General features: G+C 48.5%; 4 protein-coding genes across 8 annotated transcripts in view; 2 read left to right on the forward strand and 2 right to left on the reverse strand.

Annotated features, from left to right (window-relative positions):
• Positions 1-4,762, reverse strand: part of EZH1 (enhancer of zeste 1 polycomb repressive complex 2 subunit) — a 44,668-nt gene extending 39,906 nt beyond the window's left edge. For 2 of the 3 annotated variants that reach the window (XM_050762632.1, XM_050762633.1), the window contains exon 1: positions 4,676-4,747. The gene's annotated coding sequence lies outside the window, so the exon portion shown is untranslated. Of the gene's footprint in view, positions 1-4,675 lie in introns of all 3 variants that reach the window. The other variant, XM_050762630.1, reaches the window with a different exon arrangement.
• Positions 1-23,173, forward strand: part of VPS25 (vacuolar protein sorting 25 homolog) — a 91,830-nt gene that overhangs the window by 52,619 nt on the left and 16,038 nt on the right. The gene's annotated exons all lie outside the window — the stretch shown is intronic.
• LOC126938617 (non-histone chromosomal protein HMG-17-like) lies at positions 12,090-20,923 on the reverse strand. Its single transcript, XM_050763000.1, has 4 exons — positions 20,827-20,923; positions 20,582-20,658; positions 19,686-19,827; positions 12,090-14,824 (listed from the first exon to the last, which is right to left on the reverse strand). The coding sequence occupies exon 4, from the start codon at positions 13,502-13,504 to the stop codon at positions 13,232-13,234; it is 273 nt and encodes a 90-aa protein (XP_050618957.1). The 5' UTR covers positions 13,505-14,824; positions 19,686-19,827; positions 20,582-20,658; positions 20,827-20,923; the 3' UTR covers positions 12,090-13,231.
• On the forward strand, positions 20,192-22,986 carry RAMP2 (receptor activity modifying protein 2). Of its 3 annotated transcripts, XM_050762891.1 has the most exons (6): positions 20,192-20,237; positions 20,442-20,500; positions 20,794-20,959; positions 21,774-21,839; positions 22,302-22,410; positions 22,544-22,986. In XM_050762891.1, the coding sequence occupies exons 1-6, from the start codon at positions 20,207-20,209 to the stop codon at positions 22,797-22,799; spliced, it is 687 nt and encodes a 228-aa protein (XP_050618848.1). In that variant the 5' UTR covers positions 20,192-20,206; the 3' UTR covers positions 22,800-22,986. The 3 variants fall into 3 exon arrangements, with proteins under 3 accessions (XP_050618848.1, XP_050618851.1, XP_050618850.1); XM_050762894.1 differs by lacking the exons at positions 20,192-20,237; positions 20,442-20,500; positions 20,794-20,959 and adding an exon at positions 21,073-21,305; XM_050762893.1 differs by lacking the exons at positions 20,192-20,237; positions 20,442-20,500; positions 20,794-20,959 and adding an exon at positions 21,334-21,563.

Here is a 23,173-nt window from a genome sequence, read left to right on the forward strand (position 1 = left end):
CACTCTGTCACCAGGCTGGAGTGCATTGGTGCAATAACGGCTCTCTGCAACCTCTGCCCCTGCTAATTTTTGTATTTTTAGTAGAGACAGGGTTTCACCGTGGTCTCGATCTCCTGACCTTGTGATCCACCTGCCTCGGCCTCCCAAAGTGCTGGGATTACAAGCGTGAGCCACTGTGCCTGGCCTCAGCCTACAAGATCTTACGGTGTTTCCCGGACAGGCCTTGAACTCCTGACTTGAAGCAATCCCCCTGCCTCAGCCTCCCAAAGTGTTGAGATTACAGATGTGAGCCACTGTGCCCAGCCAGAACGCTGACTTGGAAGAGTAAAAGATATCTCCTAACAGGTCAGAGCACTATCTTGACTGGTTCTGTACTATGTCAGCCCAAAGTTTAATACTGTACTGCATTTAGTGACTGCTCATACCGTCCAATAAAAATAAGACTTTTTCATCGATTTTGAATCAAATTAGTAGGGTAGGTGAGTTAGAGAATAAAACACACTAAAGATACTGAACTCCAACTACCCATTAAGTAACTCATGACTTTAGGGTGTAGTGTACTCAAGTCCCAACTGATGACTGACCGATAGACTAAAGAGTAGGAAAGAATCTAATATGTACACAGTTTGGACAGAAAACAAACAAACGAAAAGCGAGGGACTTTCCAGAATGGAGAAGCACAATTTTTCTTTTTTTTAACTTTTAACCCTTCCCCTCAATCCCAACTTATCTAATTATCTTCACTTTTCTCCACACATTGTTCTCCCTTTTCTCTTTATTTTATTCTATGTAGAAATGGAATTAGTGTGTTTTTAGTGTTGCTACCTCAAATCTTTTCTGGGATGCTACTAGTGAACAAAGTGGAAACATTTTTTTTGAGACAGGGTCTCCCTCTGTCGCCCAGGCTAGAGTACAGTGACGCCATCTCCGCTCACTGCAACCTCCGCCTCCCAGGTTCAAGGGATTCTCGTTCCTCAGCCTCCCAAGTAGCTGGGATGACAGGTGTGTGCCACCAGGCCCAGCTAATTGTAGAAATGGGGTTTCACTGTGTTGGACAGGCTGGTCCCAAACTCCTGGCTTCAAGTGATCAATCCCTCGGCCTCCTCCCAAAGAGATGGGATTATAGGCGTGAGCCACAGTGTGGGGGACCCAAAGTGAAACTTTTTAAACTTAGTCCAAGACCAGAAAAAGATATACTTAATGACATGAATTGTTACATGTTTCATATAAAGAGCAAATCAAAGGGAAGGAACTGTTGCCTATAGAGTAAGGAAGCCAGGTTTCAGATCCTAGGAATTAAAAATAGACAAAATTAATATTCTCAATCGGTTTCTTATTTTGTTTTGATTTTGAGACAGCGTCTTGCTCTGTTGCCCAGACTGGAATGCAGTGGCTTGATCTCGGCTCACTGCAACCTCTGCCTCCCGGGTTCAACCAATCCTCCCTACTCAGCCTCCTGAGTAGCTGAGACTACAGGCCCACACCACTAGGCCCAGCTAATTTTTGTAATGTTTTTGTAGAGACAGAGTTTTGTCATGTTGCCCAAGCTGGTCTCAAACTCCTGAACTCAAGTGATCTGCCCACCTTAGCCTCCCAAAGTACGGGGATTACAGGTGTGAGCCACATGTCTAGACTGAAATCGGTTGTTTGAAGGTATAATTCAAAGGCAAATATATAAGTAACAAGCCCGACCACATTTTTCTCATCTTTCCCTTCTCCCAAATGTCTCCTTGGGAGTAAAATTTCATTTTTAGTTCCAGCCTCATTCTAGTGTTGTCTCTTTTTTTTTTTTTTTTTTTTTCCCTGAGACGGAGTCTCACTCTTTTGTGTCCAGGCTGGAGTGCAGTGGCGTGATCTCACTGCAACCTCCCACTCCCGAGTTCAAGCGATTCTCCCACCTCAGTCTCCCAAGAGCTAGGATTATAGGTGTCCGCTACCACGCCTGACTAATTTTTTGTATTTTAGAGATGGGGTTTCACCATATATTGGCCAGGCTGGTTTTGAACTCCCGACCTCAGGTGATCCACCAGCCTCATCCTCCCAAAGTGCTGGGATTATAGGTGTGAGCCATCAAGCCCGGCCTCTAGTGCTGTTTCAGAGGGCACTAATGAAGAAGTCATTTACACTTTAAGGAATTTTAAGCTGGGCCTTAGCATCAAGTTCCACGATTGACATACAAGTACTCTGCCAGTTACTGACAACACTAGCATCCAGATCACCTGACTCCCAGTGCCAGAAATTTCCCCACAATTTATTCCACAAATATATGTTGAGCACCTACTATTATACTTAATAGTAGTGTCTACTATTACTGTTTTAGGTGTTTGGGGTACATCATTGAATAAAACATACATCCCTGCCTTTGGAGTTGACTCATTATGTTTGTGATACACAACACTAAGCATAAACCTTGACAATGATAGCATTATTACAGTTTTATAAATGGTCCTTTCTCCTATTATGTATGTGCATTTTTAAATACTTCTCTCTCTCTCTCTTTTTTTTTTTTTTGAGACAGAATCTTTCCCTGTCACCCATGCTGGAGTGCAGTGGTGCAATGTTGGCTCACTGCAACCTCCACCTCCCGGGTTCAAGCAATTCTTGTGCCTCAGCCCCCTGAATAGCTGGGATTACAGGCACCCACCAGCACACTCAGCTAATTCTTATATTTTTTTGTAGAGAAGGAGTTTCGTCATGTTGCCCAGGCTGCTCTCGAACTCCTAACCTCAAGTGATCCGCCTGCTTCGGCCTCCCAAAGCGCTGGGATTACAGGCCTGAGCCACTGTGCCTGGCCTCTTTTTTGTTTTTTTGAGACAGAGTCTCACTCTGTTACCCAGGCTGGTGTGCAGTGGCGCCATCTCGGCTCACTGCCACTTCCCAGGTTCAAGCGATTCTAATGCCTCAGCCCTCCCGAGTAGCTGGGACTACAGGCGTGTGCCACCACACCTGGTTAATTTTTGTATTTTTAGTAGAGATGGAGTTTCACCATGTTGCCCAGGCTGGTCTCAAACTCCTGGGCTCAAATGATCCATCCACCTCAGCCTCCCAAAGTGCTGGGATTACAGGCATGAGCCACTGTGCCCATTTTTTTTTTTTTTTTTTTTTTTTTTTTTTTCCCTTGAGACAGGGTCTCACGCGCTGTCACCCAGACTGGAGTGCAGTGGCAGGATCAGAGCTCACTGTAACCTTGACCTCCCAGTATCAAGCAATACTCCTGCTTCAGCCTCCCAAGTAGCTGGGAGCTGGGACTATAGGAGAAGCCCACCACACCTGGCTAGTTTTTTTGTTTGTTTGTTTGTTTGTTTGTTTGTAGAGATGAGGTCTCACTATTGTTGCCTGGGCTGATCCCAAACTCCTGGGCTCAAGCTATTCTCCTGCCTGGGCCTCCCGAACGCTGGGATTTCAGATGTGAGCTACCGAGCCCAGCCTAAAGTACTTATCTCCTAACACACACTCTCTCCTATGTAAGTAATCTCTTTTATCAATGGCATATCTGGGGATTCCGAGACTTAAAATAGACAAGCATTCACAGAAACCTCTAATAGGGTTAGCACCTCTCAGGCTAGAAACCTCCTTCAATATCAGCTTCCTAAACTTAAAAAACACTGAGTGTGGGAATTTTTCTATTCAACGGCAGCATGGCAGCAAACGCGGAGGAGACCCACGTTTTCAATGCCATCCTTGCACACCCCTAATTGCTAGTCTGCCTGAGCTCTTTGACATCCTCCCCTGCCAAGCGTCAGGTTCCTATCGGCCTGGGCTACACCATTTACAACCCTACATTTCACCCTCCATATTCCTTCACATTCCCTGAGGGCACTAACATCCTTCAGGCATCCCTTCCCTTCCCTGCTCAAGAAACAATTCCTCAGTAGTCACTTTTTATTGAAATAAAAGTTTGTCCCACATTTCCTAACAGGCATGTCCCAAATACAACACCTTGTCTTTGCTTCGAGGCACTTTTATTTATATCATTTGATCCTCGGGAGAATGGTGGGGGTGAGCGATCATTGGCGTGAGACCAAAAGTCTGGAGTGAAGGAGATTCTTGCTCAGGGCCAGGCCCAGGCGAGGGGACTGAGGCACCCAGGACGCACGTGAGGAGGCGCTCACTGCATTTGCACGACCCTGAGTCAGTATTCCTTTACACTTTGTGCCTTGGGAGCCTGACTCACTCACCTCACCCTAGTCCCGGCCCTGTTTTTACTGCTACCCCCTCCTCAACAGCCCCGAAAGCCATCGCAAGATCAGCCCCGGTCTCTAGCCCCCCCCCCAAGCACAGCTCCAGGTCCCCAGAGTCCACCTCGCTAAAGGCCCCCGCAGGTGCCACCGCCCACCCGCGCCCTTTGGGCGCTGGGGCTCCCGCCCATCGTCCCACCCCGCCGTCCAACGGGATTCCCCGTCCCCGAGCCCGCCCCCGCCGCTCCTCCTCCCGGGCACACAGCCCTCGTAGTCCCAGACGCTGTCCTCGCCTGGGGCTCCCTCGCCCCGTCGCCCCCATTCCCCTAGCCCTCGGAATGAGAAGGGGCGCCTGCTACCCCCGGCCAGAGAGGCAGTGTGTCCCTCGAATTCCTTCCAATTCCCTGATCCCTCCGCCTCTCCCTCCCTCAGGCCCAGGGCGGCGAGGGGAGGAGGCCCGGCCCCACCGCTCGGCCCAGGCTTGTTTACTCACTCACCCTCCATCCCGAGCCGCAGGGACCCGCCGCTAGGACGCATGCGCGCTGCGGCCCCACCCCTGCGCCGCGCCCCGCCCCGCGCCTCCTTTCGGCGCGTGCGCATTGACCCACCCGTATCGCGCGGTCGCACGTCGGTCATTTGCCGCCAAAAACCCGCACTGAGGAGTCCTGACGGGTGCAGCCGCCCCGACGGCTTCCAAAGCGGCGCTGGCAGGGGAGGGCAAGGGCTCTGGGGAAACCTTCGCAGAGCCACTAATATTTTCCTGAAGACCCTATTCAGCGGATGCGCCATCCTCACGCGCTGGTTGCAAGCCACATCTCACTTCAGCATTTGAAGCCAACCCAGAGCACCTTCATACCGATGCTTCACCCCTACCCGTTCCCCAGACACCGGTCTATGGGCTCTAAGCCCTTTATTTATGTCTAATCTCCCTATTTCTGTCCATAGTTCTTCTAGTCACTTGGAATCAAAATTGTAGCCTTGTATCAAAATAAATCCCCACAAGACACCTACTAGTTACAAAGGTAAAAAATAGCAAATTTACAGATAAGAATCTGGCAGACACCACCTTAACAAAGTGATCAAAGTTAACATCAGTAGTCATGAGAGGTATTGTTTTCTTCTCCTTTTTTTTTTTTTTTTTTTTTTTTGCGGGAGTAGGGGTGGGGCGTGACAGAAGGCTGGAGTGCAGTAGCGAGATCTCGGCTCACTACAACCTCTGCCTCCGGGGCTCAAGCAATTCTCCCACCTCAGGCTCACTTCAACCTCTGCCTCCCGGGCTCAAGCAATTCTCCCGCCTCAGCCTCCCGAGTAGCCGGGAATACAGGCTCGTGCCACCACGCCTGGCTAATTTTTGTATTTTTAGTAGAGATGGGGTTTCACTGTATTGGCCAGGCTGCTGTCAAACTCCTGACCTCAGGAGATCTGCCTGCCTCGGCATCCCAAAGTGCTGAGATTGCCAGCATGAGCCACCACTCCCGGCCTCCCTCTTCTTTTTAAGGAGACAGGGTCTTGCTGTGTTGCCCAGGCTGATCTTGAACTCCAGGGTTCAAGCCGTTCTCCCACCTTGATTTCCCAAAGTGCTGGGATTACAGGCATGAGCCATTGCCCCCCGCTGAGAGGTATTACCAAGTCCCTCTCAACATGATGCGATGAGAAGCGCACAAAATCACTTCTGTGGCATTCTTGACAAATACGCGTAAACTGATTTTTTTTGTATTTTGTTTGTTTGTTTGTTTTGAGATGGAATTTCGCTCTTGTTGCCTAGGCTGGAGTGCAATGGTGCAATCTCGGCTCACTGCAACCTCTGCCTCCTGGATTCAAGCGATTCTCCCGCCTTAGCCTCCCAAGTAGCTGGATTTACAGGCATGCACCACTACACCCGGCAAATTTTGTATTTTTAGTAGAGATGGGATTTCATCATGTTGTCCAGACTGGTCTCGAACTCCTGACTCAGGTGATCCACCCACCTCGGCCTCCCAAAGTGCTGGGATTACAGGCATAAGCCACCATACCCAGCCTGCATAAACTGAATTGAATTATGAGGAAACATCAGACAAATCCAAAATGAGAGACAATCTACAGAATAACTGGCCAGTATCTCCAAGTGTCAAGATCATGAAAGACAAGGGGTGAGGAACCATCTCAGATTGGTAGACTGAGGAGATATGACAACTAAATGTAATGTGTGATCCTGGATTGAATCCTGGTCCAGAAAAAGAACACCAGTGAGATAATTTGATGAAATTAGAATAAAATCTCTATTTTAGTTCATAGTATTTTATCAATCTTATTCCTGGTTTTAATCATTGTAATTGAGGAAGTTTGATGGACATATAGGAACTCTACCATATTTGCAACTCTAGTAAATCTGAAATTATTTCAAAATATAAATTTTTAAAATTAAAAATTAAAATGCAAAATAATACCATCTTGATTTTGATTTTGTCTCAAAGTGTTTTATTAGAAAAGCTTGTAATGTTCATTTTTTCAAGTAATCTTCATAAAAATTCTAAGAATTATGTAGAGCAACTTCAGGTTATACATCAGGTTATTCTGGCATAAAGGAGTTAAAAGACTTGCCTTACACAGATGAATAATTCTGTCAGGTCTTAAACTCAGGTTGCTGGATTCCATCCAGATTTAGTGTTCTTTTCTTCATATAAAAACTTCGACTTTGCTGTTTTTCCCTTGCCCCTATCCATTTAACTACCAAATCAAGGAAAATATTCCTTTATACTTGCAATTTACACTGGCATTCTTTTCTATTCCCGCTGCCTTCTAGATAAGTGGTTCTGAAACTTGGCTCACACTTGGGGAGCTTGAGGAGCTTTTATTTTTTGAGATGGAGTTTCACTCTTGTTGCCCAGGCTGGAGTGCAATGGCGCGATCTCAGTTTACTGCACGCAACCTCCGCCTCCCGGGTTCAAGTAATTCTCCTGCCTCAGCCTGCCCGAGTAGCTGGGATTACAGGCATGCGCCACCATGCCTGGCTAATTTTGTATTTTTAGTAGAGACGAGGTTTCTCCATGTTGGTTAGGCTGGTCTTGAACTCCCGACCTCAGGTGATCCGCCTGCCCAAAGTGCTGGGATTACAGGCGTGAGCCACCGCGCCAGGCCAAGGAGCTTTAATAACTACTGATGCCCACCTCCCACACCCAAAAATCTGATTAATTGATCTAGGGTATGGCCTGAGCTTCAAGAGTTTTTAAAGCATCCAGGTGATTACAATGTGTAGTGAAGTTTGAGAGGCACTGCACAACATTAATAATTGTTGGGAGAAAGACTGTGGCTTTAGCTAAGGAGAGCTGTTCAGAAGATCTGAATGTCAGGAGAGAGATTAGTGAGAGATCTGGAAACCATCAACATATTGATGGTAACTGAAGCCACAGAAGTGGACAACACTGCCTTAGGAGAGGATGCCACATAACAAGAGAGTAGATACAAAGACATTTTGACACAACAAAGTATGGTTACAAAAATATTTTGAGGTGGAAAGGAAGTTGAAGGGATTTATGCCAAAGCTGTAGATCAGAATCTGATCTACAGCCTAACCTAAGTTCCCTTTGCCTGAACCTGGGAAGTCAATACTGCAGTGAGCCGTGATTGCACCACTGCACTCCAGCTTGGGCAACAGAATGAGAACCTGTCTCAATAGTAATAACAACAATAATAATAAAAACAACTTTCCACATCACCAATAAGCGTGAGGTTCTTGGAGGAAAATTTGTTTGCCAGTTGGTTCCTACTTATTGTGATGGGAGAGTTTTTCCTGAGACCAGACCCTTTCTTAGCTGACAATTCCTGAGACATTATCAGCCAAACTTTAGCTAGCTCTTCCTCTATAATTCTTTTTCTTTTGCAACCCTTCAGGTCTTTGTCCTGTAAATTCGTAGAAAAACTTCTGGCAAGTGGTCAGCAACTGGACCTTTGAAAAACAGTATAATCACCCCTGCCCCACTCCTTCCAGCCCCACCCCCAGGCAGTTAATGGGAGAAGGGAATAACTGTGTCACTCCTGGCTTCCAGTTGCTCATCTTGCTTTAAATTGGAGGCCTCTGGGGCTGAAAGAAACTGGACAAAGTGTGCTGAGTAGCCTAATAGGGCTGGTTCTTTTTCTGAAAGTTCCCTATTGCAGAAAAATAAAATTATGTGTTTAATTTTTGAAACCTGATGCCTGATTTGCCTTGGCAGCTACTCTCCTGGGCTTGGCCCAGAGTCCAGCAACCCTAGTATACTGATTAATACCAGTTCAACTTGCTCCCTGGAGAAGAAGAGAATTATTTACTTGACCATTTTCTTAAATCCTTTTTAATTTGCTTATATTTTAGCATAATCTTCTTGGCTTTAACATGCTACATCTTTGACCACTGGGCCCGGCGAAGCCTTAGGGAAGACTGCTCTGCTCTGTATACTCACATCCCCATCACAAAGCAAGATTGTGTTCAAGCCCGTGATTAGAAATGACATGTCACATGTTCTAGTCCTTCTGAGAGTTCTAAGTGTACTTTCGTCCCCTGCTGGTCCTCAGGCCACTGGTAGAAAGGGAAGGAGATGATGCTTCTCAGAATTCAAACAGAGCTCTCTGCACTAGTATTCTTGCCTTCCAACCTCAGCCCCCTTCGGACAGTGACCCCCTGGCCTGTTGTGCCCCTCCCTTGTAATGCCCACAGAGATATCAAATAGCAATTTTCAGAAGGGACACAGCGGACTGAGGAAAGGCTGGGCCCCAGACAGTCCCTGACAGGGAAGTGTAAACACAGCTGTGGAGATGGGAGCAAACCATCCTCCCTCCCCTCAGTTCCCACCCAGAAGCAGGGAAAGGCCACCCTGCCACGAAGAAACAAACAAGAAAACAAAGCAAAGCACAACCCAAAAGTTGCACGAAGGTCACCAGAAACTGGGGCTGCTGCCCAGGACTTGGTGGGGCCTGTTGAAGTGCCAGACCCCTCCCTGAATACTTAGAGGTGAAGTCGGCTCCAAAGCAAGTTGAGGTCTGGACATTACAGAGCCTGGAAACAGGGCTCAGTTTTTGAAGCCTCTCCACTCCCGGACACTTTGTCCTCTGATCGCAAAATCCTAGCTGTCTGCCTTAGGTACTTAGCTCCTGACCCCTAGTTGCTTAGGCATCATAATAATGAATTCAATTCAGCAAGTAAGAACAGGCCCATAATAAACACTTGTCCATGGCTGTTACAAGTTTAAACTCTGAGCCTCTAAGCCAAAATATCAGAAAGGGCTTCCACAGTCTTTGTTAATCACAAAATAAATAATTCCAGCAGGAAGGAACTTTCTCTTTTGGGCACTCATTTGGGTGGAAGTCATGCCTTGATTTGCACATACCCTCAAGGCTCCAACCCCACAGCTAGCATGAGGCTGCTGGTTCTTGCTGTCAGCACAGTTAATGCAGGGTCTTGATCCCTAAGGACGTGCCTTTGGCACAGCCCTGCCTGGGAAGTAGCTCTGATCGGGTGGACAGCTAATGAGCTGTGCTTTCTTTCTGGCCATTAGGGTCCTCAACTGTGAAAATGAAATGGCAGAACAAGAGAAAATGGTAACAGCTTTCAAATACTGAGTATTTACTATGTGCCTGACACTGTCCTGAGAGCTTTATACAAATCATCTGATTTCATATGAATCAGCAATATTCTTATCCCCACTTTATAGCTGAGGGTTTAGAGAGATTCTATAACCTGCCCCAGGTCATCCAGCTGGTAAGTGGTATGGCCAGGATTTGGGCTCAGTTATTCTGACCGCCCCAATCAATGATCTGAACCACTCCACTATACCGCCTCCCTTCTCTGAGGTCTTTTAGCTCTGACATCATGATTCTGGATTTTCTCCATTGCTTTCTGCTCTCACCAGTGGTGCCAGAAAGAAAATGTGTTTGGGACTCTAGTCTGCAAGTCCAGAGGAAAACACCTCCTGAAAGTTAAGGAGCTCCTTACTTCCTCTGTACTGGAGATGCCAATCAAAGCTGGACACTTGACAGACCCCCATATCAACAGGGAACATACAGCCTGTGTAGAAGACAAACAAATCCTAGCCAGACAGGAAAAGGGAGTTTCCCTTGGTTCTGTGACTTCCTCTTCTCTCTTCCCTATCAGCAGGGTCCCACACTGGTGATGCTATGGCCTTTTGAACCCTTCTGTGGCTAGGATGAAATACCAGGCTACAGAGACACTTTGGGAGCAAGAGAAGTGGCCACTGTATTCACAGTACACACATCTACAAATTATATCCATGATACTGTATGTAAAGGAGCAAAAATAAATCACATTTATTTATACATTTAACAAGTTGCTTTTAGCATTTATATTATCACTAGACATTGCACTGGGTAGGAATCCCATGTAATCCTGGCAAAATGCCTGGGAGTCAGGTATTATACACATTTTACAGAGAAGAACACTGAGGCTCAGGGAAATTGACAACATTCTCCATAGCCCCAGGCTGGTAAGAAGGAGAGCTGGAATTCAAATCCAGACTAGGCTGTCTGACTCCAAAGTCTATATTTGTTTCAATAAAAGGAGTGTTGTATGGTAAAAAGAGCAAAATTATGAAACTGTAAAGATCCCAGAATATCTTGGAAATATAATTGTCATAATTATATGTGTTACACATTATGATAGTAACTTCCATTTATCGCATGCTTAGTAGTGCCAGGCATTGGGCCAAATGCTTTACATAGTTCATCTGTACCACTCAGCGAGATACATGCTAGTGATCCCATTTTGTAGATAAGATGACAAGCTCAGAGGAGTTCAGTAACTTGCACAAAGTCTTTTTTTTTTGTGACGAAGTCTCGCTGTGTCGCGCAAGCTGGAGTGTAGTGGTGCGATCTCAGCTCACCACAACCTCTGTCTCCCAGATTCAGGCAATTCTTCTGCCTCAGCCTACCAAGTAGCTGGGATTACAGGTGTGCACCACTACACCTGGCTAATTTTTTGTATTTTCAGTAGAGACGGGGTTTCACCACGTTGGCCAGGCTGGTGTTGAACTCCTTACCTCAGGTGATTTGCCTGTTTCAGCCTCTCAAAGTGCTGGGATTACAAGCGTAAGCTACTGTGCCCTGTCACACAAAGTCTGATACAGCCAAATAAGCAATGGAACTGGGATGCAAACCCAGGTCTACTTGACTCCAAAGTGTGTGCTCTTAAGCACTAAGGCAGTAATAAGAATAATGTAGTATTAACTATGGGCCGAGTTGTGCTTTAAGTGCTTTATACTTTGTAACTTACAGATATTATTATCACCCCCATTTTACAGATGAGGAAAATATTGCCTTTTGTAATATTATGCTCACATTACAGGCATCACACGTTAAACACACATGTGTTATTAGTGTCATGTTTGCTTAACATATGTTGGATCCTTGTTTATGATCCAGAAAATAATGCATTTTTTTCTTTCTTTTTTTTTTTTGAGACAAAGTCTGGCTCTGTCACCCAGGCTGGAGTGCAGTGGCACAATCTTGGCTCACTGCAACCTCTGCCTCCCGGGTTCACACCATTCTCCTGCCTCAGCCTCTCAAGTAGCTGGGATTACAGGCACCCACCACCACACCTAGCTAATTTTTTGTATTTTTAGTAGAAACGGGGTTTCGCGGCCGGGCGCGGTGGCTCAAGCCTGTGATCCCAGCACTTTGGGAGGCCGAGACGGGCGGATCACGAGGTCAGGAGATCGAGACCATCCTGGCTAACACGGTGAAACCCCGTCTCTACTAAAAAATACAAAAAACTAGCCGGGCGAGGTGGCGGGCGCCTGTAGTCCCAGCTACTCGGGAGGCTGAGGCAGGAGAATGGCGTAAACCCAGGAGGCAGAGCTTGCAGTGAGCCGAGATCCGGCCACTGCACTCCAGCCTGGGCGACAGAGCGAGACTCCATCTCAAAAAAAAAAAAAAAAAAAAAGAAACGGGGTTTCGCTGTGTTCGCCAGGATGGTCTCGATCTCCTGACCTTGTGATCCGCCCGCCTCAGCCTCCCAAAGTGCTGGGATTACAGGCATGAGCCACTGCACCCGGCCTGTATTTTTTTTTCATTGTCCACCTAATGTGTTAATGTGTCTTGCAGGAAAGAATGTGAAAAGGTACTGTCTATAGACAAAGTAAGCATAATCAGGAGAGGGGCAGTACTGAGTGAGGAAAGACCTCTGTGCCCTGAGGGGCCCTGTGGGGTTGCCCTTCTAGCCAATCTTCCTCTTTCTTTCCTATTCGATTCTCTCTAGCAAGTTGACTTATTTTTTTTTAAGCTGTATCCAGTTTTATTAAAGATACTTTCCATAAACAATCATGGCGTTTCAGGCAGGACATGGGCAGACAATCGTTAACAGTATACAACAACTTGCAAACTCCCTTCTCCTTCAATGGACTACCAAAAATCAGAAAGCCACTATAAAACCCAATGAAGTCTTCATCTGATGCTCTGAACAGGGAAAGTTTAGAGTAAGGATTGATATTTCACATTTAGCATGTTGTTTAACAACTTTTCATAGGCCAAACCTGACTTTCAGGAAGTGAAATGAAAATGGCAGAATTTATCTGAAGATCCACAATCTAGAAATGGAACCACTGCTCTTTTGACAAGTGCCATCTCAGTGGCATCACTGGGAAGTCCAGATTGCCTGACACTCTGGTAACCAATGACTAGAGGTCAGGTCCCAACAGATGTCTGGGCTTAAGGGAGTTAAGTCTATGCTGAAGGATGGAAAGGGAGAAAAGGACATAAAAATGAATTTGTTTTTCCATAGCACAAGGCTTTTGTGCCAAGGTGGCCATGTGTGTCAAAGTCAGGGAATCCCTCCTCCTGAGAGCCAAGAGGAAATCTTTCAAAACCAGAAGGGAAATGTGTTTTCCCCACATCAATCCAGCTGTGGAGACATTCTATTAGTGACATATGCCCCTTCCCCAAAAAACAACAATGAAGTGTTATGTGTGCTAGCAACATAGCTTAAAAAAAAAAGTAAAACAAAATTCTGCATTTTTTAAAAACTTGATAAAAAATAGTATTTCAAATTGTACAGTCACCAGAAGTACACAGTTATCAACAATGCACACACTTCACTTGGCATTTCCAGCACCTTCAGCTCTCTGTGCCTGGTCTGTTTTGGTATCTCCATTTTCTGCAGGGTTATTCCCCTCCTTGTCAACATCACCTTTTCCCTTTTTCCCTTTGGGTATCTTCTCTCCCTTCTTTGCAGGGGCCTTTTTAGGCTTGGGCTGTGGCTTTGGAGGAGCAAGTTTAGTAGACAACCTCGCAGATCTTCTCTGTGATTTGTCCTTCACCTTGGCTTTATCTCCTTTAGCATCCCCTTCAGCCTTTGTCTTGGGCATGGTGGTGGCAGCGATGGTGGCGGGATGTAGGCGCTGGACGCAGGATGCAACGGCAGACACGCGGGCTTTGGTCAGTCTGGGGGTTGTTCTCACCTCTTCTTCTTCACACTACTCCAACTTCTTTTTTTTTTTTTTTTGAGACCGAGTCTCGCTCTGTCGCCCAGTCTGGAGTGCAGTGGCACTATCTTGGCTCACTGCAACCTCCACCTCCCAGGTTCAAGCGATTCTCCTGCCTCAGCCTCCCAAGTAGCTGGGATTACAGGCATATGCCACCACGCCCAGCTAATTTTTGTATTTTCAGTAGAGATGGGGTTTCACCAGGTTGGCCAGGCTGGTCTTCAACTCCTGATCTCAGGTGATCCACCTGCCTTGCCCTCCCAAAGTGTTGGGATTACAGGCGTGAGCCACCGCGCACGGCCTGTTTGTTCGTTTTTAATACAGGGTTTTGCTCTGCTGCCCAGGCTGGAGTACAATGGCATGATCGTGGCTCACTGAAGCCTCAACTTCTGGGCTCAAACAATCCTCCCACCTCAGGCTCTCAAGTAGCTGGGACTACAGGCACACACCACCAGGCCCAGATAATTTTTTGTAGAGATGGGGTCTCCCTATATTGCCTAGGCTGGTCTCAAACTCCCAGGCTTAAGCAATCCTCCTCCCACCTCAGTCTCCCAAACTGCTGGGATTACAGGAGTGAGCCACCATGCCTGACCCTTATTTAACCTTTGAGCCTCAGTTTCCTTGTCTGTAAAGTGAGTTGCTATGATACTTAATTTAATAGTTCAGTTTTAAATAAAACAATTTGTATGATGCATTGAGCATAACAGCATATTGCCTGTCATCTTCAAGGCTTGGTAAACAAACATAAGTAACCTGTGTTATGCAGTATCCAGGCTCCTGGTGTGCCAGGATGGGGTAGAAGTGTTCCTGGGGAGGGTTTCACAGGACAATCCTAATGAATGGAGGGAGAAAGCAATCCTGGCATCTGGCATTGGGTCCTACAGCAGCCATGAGTCAGCCCCAGGTGCTAAGGGACTAGCTGTGTTCTCAGCACTGCTGGGTGTGTGCTATGGGTCACTTGGCCACGGTCCTTGACAGTCACGCTGCCTGAGCATCATTCTTGTAAATCTGGCCTGGGTTCTTCTTAAAAAACAGCCTCCACCATGTGATGTCATTGTCCAGCCAGGGTTGGAGAAGGAAGGAGGAGGAGGGTGTGTGCACACACTCTGGGGATCTTCCTATTTGTGGAGGAGTCAATTTGGTCCTGGAAGAAACTCTCCATCCTTCTCTCCTCCTTTCCAGATCCAGTAAGAAATTGGTATTCTGATGTGGAGTGAGAGGAGGTGATAAATCATAATGGCTAAGACATGAACTTTAGCATCAAGCTATCCTGGGTTTAAATCCTGGCTCTGCCAATTACTAGCTCTGGGACTGTAAACTTTCTCCTCCTGTTTCCCCATTTCACACATGGAGAAGATAATTCTGATGTTATAGTGGTGTGGCTTTAAGACATACATACAAAGCTTTCAGCACATGTGTCAGTAGACACACTATGCAGCCTAGAGTAAGTGCTTAATAAATGGTAGTGACTGTTAGGTCCCCAGCAATTGATGAGTAATATGACTTGATCAATTTCTCTGGAAGGACCCCGTCTTCTCCAATGGTTTTTTTTTTTTTTTTTTTTTTTTTCCTTCAGACAGAGTTTCACTCTTGTTGCCCAGGCTGGAGTGCAGTGGCACAATCTCAGCTCATTGCAACCTCTGCCTTTCGGGTTCAAGCGATTCTCCTGCCTCAGCCTCCCGAGTAGCTGGATTACAGGCAGACACCACCATGCCCAGAGAATTTTTTGTATTTTTAGTAAAGACGGGGTTTCACCATGTTTGTCTGGCTGGTCTCAAACTCCTGCCCTCAGGTGATCCGCTTGCCTTGGCCTCCCAAAGTGCTGGGATGACAGGCATGAGCCACCGCACCCAGCCCAATGACTACTTTTCCCCCTGAAAGGTAGTCAGGCCCCTCCCAGGTGTGCCATCATTCTGGAGATGAGGAGGCTAGGGAGAGATGGAGTAGTTGTGTCACCACTCCTTTGTCTTCCCTTCCTTAGCTGGCTCCCTGGCTATGGCTCCTCCACTTCTCCCTGCTGTCTCCCTGCCCTCTCAAGAAGTCTGTCTCCTCTCTCTAGTTAGGAAGGATCAGCCCCTGCCAGCCAGGACTTCTGGCTTCCCCGACCCTGACTCTTTCTCACATCTTCTCTTGTGCTCTGCTCTTCATTTTGCAGACAGCTGGGGGAGAGGCCAGCAGGTGTGAATGACTGTGCACCATAGAGATGCTTATTGCAGGATGCTCCACATATAATTTCAAGGTGTAGAAGGCCCTAGCACTTTTTACTTCCTCGTGGGTGGCTCTGGATTTGTGTGTGTGGTAGGGGTGGAGGTTGAAGATTAAAGATGCCACTCTTTCCAAGGGGTAAGTCACCTTTTGCCCTGCTCCAGGCAGGATGACCCTTGGCCTGTAACAAGAAGGGAAGTGGCAGTAGGACAGTAGTAGGATTCCTGCTTATGAGGAATTAACCTACACCGGGGCCAGAAGTCTCAGGACAATATCCAGCTGAATGAGAACCAGATCCCTCTCTCTCCAAGCCCTAGGTGGTGAGGGGCAGAAGAATAAGGAAATGTGTAAGAAACTTAAAAACTAGATTTACGGCTGGGTGCGGTAGCTCACGCCTGTAATCCCAGCACTTTGGAAGGCCGAGGCAGGTAGATCACCTGAGGTCAGGAGTTGGAGACCAACCTGACCAACATGGTGAAACCCTGTCTCTGCTAAAAGTACAAAAATTAGCCAGGCATAGTGGTAGGCACCTGTAGTCCCAGCTACTTGGGAGGCTGAGGCAGGAGAATCACTTGAACCCGGGAGACGGAGGTTGCAGTGAGTTGAGATAGCACCATTGCACTCCAGCTTGGGCAACAAGAGCGAAACTCTGTCTCAAAAACAAACAACAACAAAAAACAAACAAACTAGATTTCCAGGCCAGGAATGGTGGCTCATGCCTGTAATCCCAGAATTTTGGGAGGCCAAGGTGGGCAGATCACTTGAGGTCAGGAGTTTGAGATAAACCTGGCCAACATGGTGAAACCCTGTCTCCAGTAAAAAAACAAAAATTAGCTGGGCCTTGTAGGGGGCATCTGTAATCCCAGCTACTTAGGAGGCTAAGGCAGGAGAACTGCTTGAACCTGGGAGGCGGAGGTTACAGTGAGCTGAGATCACACCACTGCACTCCAGCCTGGGCAACAGAGCAAGACTCCATCTCAAAAATAAATAAATAAATAAATAAATACCCTAGATTTCACTGGACATAAGGGGGAAAAAAGACTAAAGGCAATACTACGTACAGTTAAAAAGAAAGAGGCATACATACATATGTAGTATCATGGAAAGATATCCAAGACATGTTACTAAGTCTTCCTTCCTTTCATTCCTTTTTCCTCTTTCCCTTCCTCTTCCCCTTCCCTTCCTTTCTTTCTTCTTTTTCTATTTGGAGACAAGGTCTCACTCTGTAGCCCATGCTGGAGTGCAGTGGCATGATCATGGCTCACTGCAGCCTTGAAATTCTGGGCTCAAGGAATCCTCCTGTCTCAGCTTGCTGTGTAGCTGGGACTACAGGCATGTGCCACCAAGTCTGGCTAATTTATTTTTATTTTTTGTAGAGACAGGGTCTTGCCGTGTTGCTCAGGCTGGTCTCGAACTCCTGACTTCAAGTGATCCTACCGCCTTGGTCTCCCAAAGTGTTGGGTTTACAGGTGTGAGACACTGTGCCTGGCTTCTTTATTATTATTACTATTACTATTTTAGACAGAGTCTCGCTATATTACCCAGGTTAGTCTCCAATTCCTGGGCTCAAGTTCCTGCTTCAGGCTCCCAAGTAACTGGGACTACAGGCATGAGCTGAGTACCCAGCAAGAGTGTTACGTTTTTTAAAAGTCACTGAGGCTGGGAACAGTGGCTTATGCCTGTAATCCCAGCATTTTAGGAGGCCAAGACAAGTGGATCCCTTGAGGTCAGGAGTTCAAGACAAACCTGGTCAACCTGGTGAAACCCTGTCTCTACTAAAACACAAAAATTAGCTGGATGTGGTGGCGTGCACCTGTAATCCCAGCTGCTCAGGAGGCTAAGGCAGGAGAATGACCTAACCTGGGAAGTGAAGTTTGCAGTGAGCCGAGATTGCACTACTGCACTCCAGTCTGGGCAACAGAGCGAGACTCCATCTCAAGAAAAAAAAAAAGTCACTGAATAATAGGAGTATAAAATCCCATTTATGCTTTTCTTTAAAAAAAATCCAAAATATGTGGGAAATGAGATAGGAGTGGGGACACAAAGTTTTCTGGGTTATATATTTTGCAACTAGTATATACTTATATATTACTTGCGATTTAAAAAGTGTATTTTTTAATAGCAAAAACAGAAAGGGGCTTAGAAAGGGAAGGTGAGGGCCCTCAGCAGTGGAAAACAGGGGACTTCCCATGACAAAACCAGCTTCTGTTTCTTATACAGCCCTTCCTCCACCCATTGCTACAGATCATCAGATCGTGGGACTATCCCCTATGGCTACATGGAAAAGAAAGGTGAGGTCTCCTGTCCCTATTCATCTCCAAAGACCCCCAAAGAAAACCCTCAGTTACCAGGATGCTCTCAGAGGTCAATAAAAACATTCAAACATCCAACTGGCACGGAAAAGTGGAAGAGGAAAATCAAAACGAGAGAAAATTCCCAGATTCTCCAACTAGACAGTTTGGACACCCGAGCTCAGAAATGACTATAATAAGCTCTCCTTCGGAGGTCTCAACATCATGATGCAAACTTAACCCCAATCCTAGTCTAAAAATAAAACTTCCCGAGGGCCAGGTGCGGTGGCTCATGCCTGGAATCCCAATACTTTAGGAGACTGAGGCAGGAAGATCGCTTGAAGCCAGGAGTTCGAGAGCAGCCTCGGCAACAAAGCAAGACCCCATATCTACAAAAAATAAGCCTGTTGTCCTAGCTACTTGGGAGACTGAAGCAGGAGGATCTCTTGAGCCCAGAAGCTCAAGACTGCAGCGTGCCATGATTCTTCCACTGCACTCCAGTGTGGGCAACAGAGTGAGCCTCTACTCCTAAAAAGTAAGATAAAAATAAAATAGGAACTTCCTACCAAGTTACCTATATTTTCTTTTTTGATCTAAAGGCCATTTTACATATGAAAATCTTGAGCTCCAGAGATGTGAAATAACCTGCCCAAGTTACTTGCAGTAAGACAGAGGCAGAACCTACCTTCAGAATCCCCATCATTTTAAAATTTTTTTTTTTTTTTTTTTTTTTTTTTTTTTTTTTTTTTTTGAGACGGAGTCTCACGCTGATGCCCAGGCTGGAGTGCAGTGGTGCGATCTCGGCTCACTGCAAGCTCCACCTCCCGGGTTCCCGCCATTCTCCTGCCTCAGCCTCCTGAGTAGCTGGGACTACAGGCGCCCGCCACCGCGCCCGGCTAATTTTTTGTATTTTTAGTAGAGACGGGGTTTCACTGTGGTCTCGATCTCCTGACCTTGTGATCCGCCCGCCTCGGCCTCCCAAAGTGCTGGGATTACAGGCTTGAGCCACCGCGCCCGGCCCATTTTTAAATTTTATCCATTATCATTATCCATTATCATTATGCCATATTGTCCTTTTTTTTTTTTTTTTTTTTTTTTTTTTTTTGAGACAGGGCACAATCACAGCTCTCTGCAGCCTCGACCTCTGGGGCTCAAGTGATCCTCCTGCCTCAGCCTCCTGAGTAGCTGGGACTACAGGTGCATATCACTATGCCAGACTAATTTAAAATTATTATTATTTTTTTTTTGTAGAGACAAGGCTTCACTATGATGCCCAGGCTCTATTTTAAATCTAACATTTGCTTTTGTCCCCTTTAATCTTGACCCCAACCCCAGTCCTAACCCATAGTGGGCTCATGTGCTTCTGGCCCCAACCCAGTGAAAATGGCTTGTTTTGCTTTCTGCACCTCCTTGCTCCCTCCTCCCATCTTATCACCCAGAAATCTACCATGTTTCCTTCTTGAAAGGAGCAATCCTAGGCAGGCAGGAAGGACTAGATTTGGTCCCAGCCTGAAACGTCTTGGAGACTGCCTGGCTCTTTTCTGAATCATTATAGAAATGATCCTTACCAGGAGGACTTTGGAGTTCACGTCAAGCAGGCCATTGACTCTCTCCCACTGGATTCCTTGCAAAAGCAGCCTCTTGACCATAGAGGAGGACAACAGGTTATCTGTGCCCATGATCCAAGAGCTTGAGATCCTGAGATGAAGACTTCAAGAGAGATCATGACAGATAATTTGTGGTGGGCAGTAAACTGGGACAACAGCAGCAGCTGAGTCCAAAGGTCAGTGTCTGGGAGTAATTTAGGAAAGTTTGGTGCTGACAGCTGTGTCTGGGACTTGAACGTCATGGCCAAACCAGCTCTTGGGTTCCTCAGCTGCCTCAGAGTAATGAACCTCTGGCCCAGGACACAAGAGGCAACTGTGGTGTGGCCAAAGTCAGGGCCCCTGGAGGCCCAGGCTCAGCCTTGCTGCTTCCTTAACGGTGTGACCTTAGATAAGTCACTTAGGAAAAGAGGAAAGGAAACTAGCATTTAGCGAGTGCAGTGCCCTTTCACAGCTGCCATCGTCACTGTTTGGTGAGGAAGCGAATGTCCCTATTTTACACGAGAAGTCCTAAAGGTAAATGTGTCATTCAAGGCCCTATATCTGGGGAGTAGGAAGGCAGAATTAGAACCCAGAGCCTCTGAATTCAAATCCCGGGCTGTTGGCCCTGAGCTTTAGTTTTTTGGTCTGTAAAATGGTGATACACTCACCAGGCACATGAAGTGGCACACTGAAGGTTCTAAAACCCCTCCCTTCTTTCTCCCAACCGTGGTCCTGAAGAACTGTGGCACCTTCTTCCTGGGAACGTAGCCATCGTATTTTGTCCCCCCCCCCAACAGGTTTGTGGGGTCTAGGCCCCAGGAGGTATCTGAAGGGAGGGTATTTGGACTTTGTTTTCCCCTCTACCCCACTCCGCAGACCTTTTCCCGACTCTGGAGGGCCGGCTCCCGCTTCTCCTCCCTGGTTTTGGCTGGTGGGCTGACATCAGCGGGTGTTCCTAGGGATAGGATAAGGAACCCTGAGCTGCCCGGCTCAGCTCCAGGCGCCCCTTGCCCCACAACCCAAGACAGCCCTTTAGATGCAGCGGCGTCGAGAGGCCGCTGGAGCTCCCAGCCTCCTCCCTGTTCTCCAGGTCTGGGAGAGCAGCTTGCCGACCCCTACAGACCCGAAAGAGAGAGAGCGCGACTCGAATCCAGGGAGCGATCCTGGGAGACCCTGGAGAGTCCTGGGCGCCACGCAGCCGAGCCCCCGAAATAGATCCCGGTTCCGGGGTTCCGGGAGCTGTCCAGCCTCGCGGGGTGAGCTACGAGAGGGTGGGCCAACGCCGGCGAGGCGGAGGGAGCCGCGGGCGCCAGGCGCGGGTGCGGCAGCTACTCCCCCTCCAGCCTCTGGCCCCGGGCGTCGCCCCCGCCCCCCACGTGGCCGCCGCCGTCCCAGCCCCTCCGAGGAAGCGGCGCGGCTTCCTGCAGCTTGGGCTGGGGATATAGGCGCCCCCACACCCGGGCCCGGCTCAGCGCAGCCGCCGCTCCTCGCCTCCTAGCTGCACGATGGCCTGGCTCCGGGTGGAGCGCGCCGGCGGCCCGCGGCTCCCTAGGACCCGCGCCGGGCGGCCGGCAGCGCTCCGCCTCCTCCTCCTGCTGGGCGGTGAGCGCGGCGCCCCGAGGCCCGGGAGGGAGGCGCGGGAGGCCCCGGAGGGGAGAGGGGAGAGGGGCTGGATGGCCGAGGCCGGAACGGGCCCGGGGTCCGGGTGCGGACCGACGGACCGAGCAGCACTGGCCTTCGGACGGTCCCTGACCCCACCTCGGGGAGGGCGCAGCGCGAGCTGCTTCCCACCCGGGGAAAGCTGGGGGTGCCGGCCCCGGCCCTGCGGAGAGGGCTTCGGAGGACAGGAGCTGGCCAGAGGTGAGGGGGCTTTGGGCCTGGGTGTGAGTGACTAGGAGCTGGTGCCAGCCCCTCCCTCCCCGACACTGAGGCGTCCGTGGGGGCTAGATTATTCCTCCTTTTCTTCCAAGGTAGCCCTGTTTACGGAGGGTCTCAGTCCCCCAACCCCGTCGCAGGCTCCACTACCTGGGTCCCCGCTATGCTACCCTCCTCTCCCGTTTCTTCCCACAGCTGTCCTGAAGCCCCATGAGGCCCTGGCTCAGCCTCTTCCCACCACAGGCACAACGGGGTCAGAAGGTGGGTACCTGGGCTGTGGAAGGGTGGCCGAGGGCAAGGACGACAGCAAGTTCAGTGGGGAGGGTCCCTTTCCCACAAGGCCTGCCCCACCCCAGCTGATGCCCCACTAAACTCCCCTCTGTTCTCTCTTGGGGTTCCTTGCAGTCTTTCTCCCTGTCCTCTCACGTGCAGGTCGGCCCCTGCGCGGCTCTGAGCTGCCCACCTCACAAGTGGGCTAGAAGACCCCAGGAAAAGGTGTACGTGGAAGTTCTTATCAGGCTGGGATGGAAAGTGCTTAGCACATGGAAGTCATTACATGATTCCTGAGCTGGGACTCTGTCCTCCGCCAGAATGTCTTGCTAGGGAAACTTTCTGAAGGGTTCCCACGTTTGAAGACAGGCAGTTCACCTTGCAAGCACCTGGGCAGGAGGGTTTGGAGGGAGGGGCAGGGGTGTGGTCATTGTTCAGCATCTGTACCTACAGGGGTGACGGTGAAGAACTATGAGACAGCTGTCCAATGTTGCTGGAATCATTATAAGGATCAAATGGATTCTATCGAAAAGGATTGGTGCGACTGGGCCATGATTAGCAGGTAGGGGCAGTGCTGGAGGGTGGCTCAGGCCAGGGGGTGGGCCTGCTCATTGCAGGTAGACCTTGAGTGAGTGTGGGGCACTCTTCTCCCTGGGCCCACCCCCTCCCTCACTCAAGTCCTCTTCTGCCCCTAGGCCTTACAGCACCCTGCGAGAATGCCTGGAGCACTTTGCGGAGTTGTTTGACCTGGGCTTCCCCAATCCCTTGGCAGAGAGGATCATCTTTGAGACTCACCAGATCCACTTTGCCAACTGCTCCCTGGTGCAGCCCACCTTCTCTGACCCCCCAGAGGATGTACTCCTGGCCATGATCATAGCCCCCATCTGCCTCATCCCCTTCCTTATCACTCTTGTAGTATGGAGGAGTAAAGACAGTGAGGCCCAGGCCTAGGGAGCCACGAGCTTCTCTATAACCACCTTACTCCACTTCCCCACACCAACCAGGCCTCCCTCCTCCCCTCTTACTCCCTTTTCTCACTCTCTTCCCCACCACAGATCCCTGGATTGCTGGGAATGGAAGCCGGGTGGGGTAATGGCACAAGTTCTGTAATCTTCAAAATAAAACTTTTTTTGTACAATGTCCTTCTTCCCATTTCAGTGGAACCTGTGTCCTTCCCTGCCACTCCCATAGGCCCTCAGCTCTGGGTAGTAGAACTGGAAAAATCTGGATGGCCCATTGTTCTGTTCATTTCACCTGCCCCCCTGCTCCCTGCCTCCATGAAGGTCACACCCCTATATTCTTTCCTCCCAGGCGGGCCTTTCCTG

The sequence above is a fragment of the Macaca thibetana genome, chromosome 16, assembly GCF_024542745.1.
Source record: "Macaca thibetana thibetana isolate TM-01 chromosome 16, ASM2454274v1, whole genome shotgun sequence".
Lineage (NCBI taxonomy): Eukaryota > Metazoa > Chordata > Mammalia > Primates > Cercopithecidae > Macaca > Macaca thibetana.

Bases quoted from the DNA above. Each gene is read 5' to 3' on its own strand.
- RAMP2 (XM_050762891.1), top strand. From the start codon at position 20,207: ATGTCCCTATTTTACACGAGAAGTCCTAAAG. The intron at 20,238-20,441 runs GTAAATGTGTCA...GTGGTCCTGAAG, and splicing joins TTACACGAGAAGTCCTAAAG to AACTGTGGCACCTTCTTCCT. The intron at 22,411-22,543 runs GTAGGGGCAGTG...TTCTGCCCCTAG, and splicing joins GACTGGGCCATGATTAGCAG to GCCTTACAGCACCCTGCGAG.
- LOC126938617 (XM_050763000.1), bottom strand. From the start codon at position 13,504: ATGCCCAAGACAAAGGCTGAAGGGGATGCTAAAGGAGATAAAGCCAAG.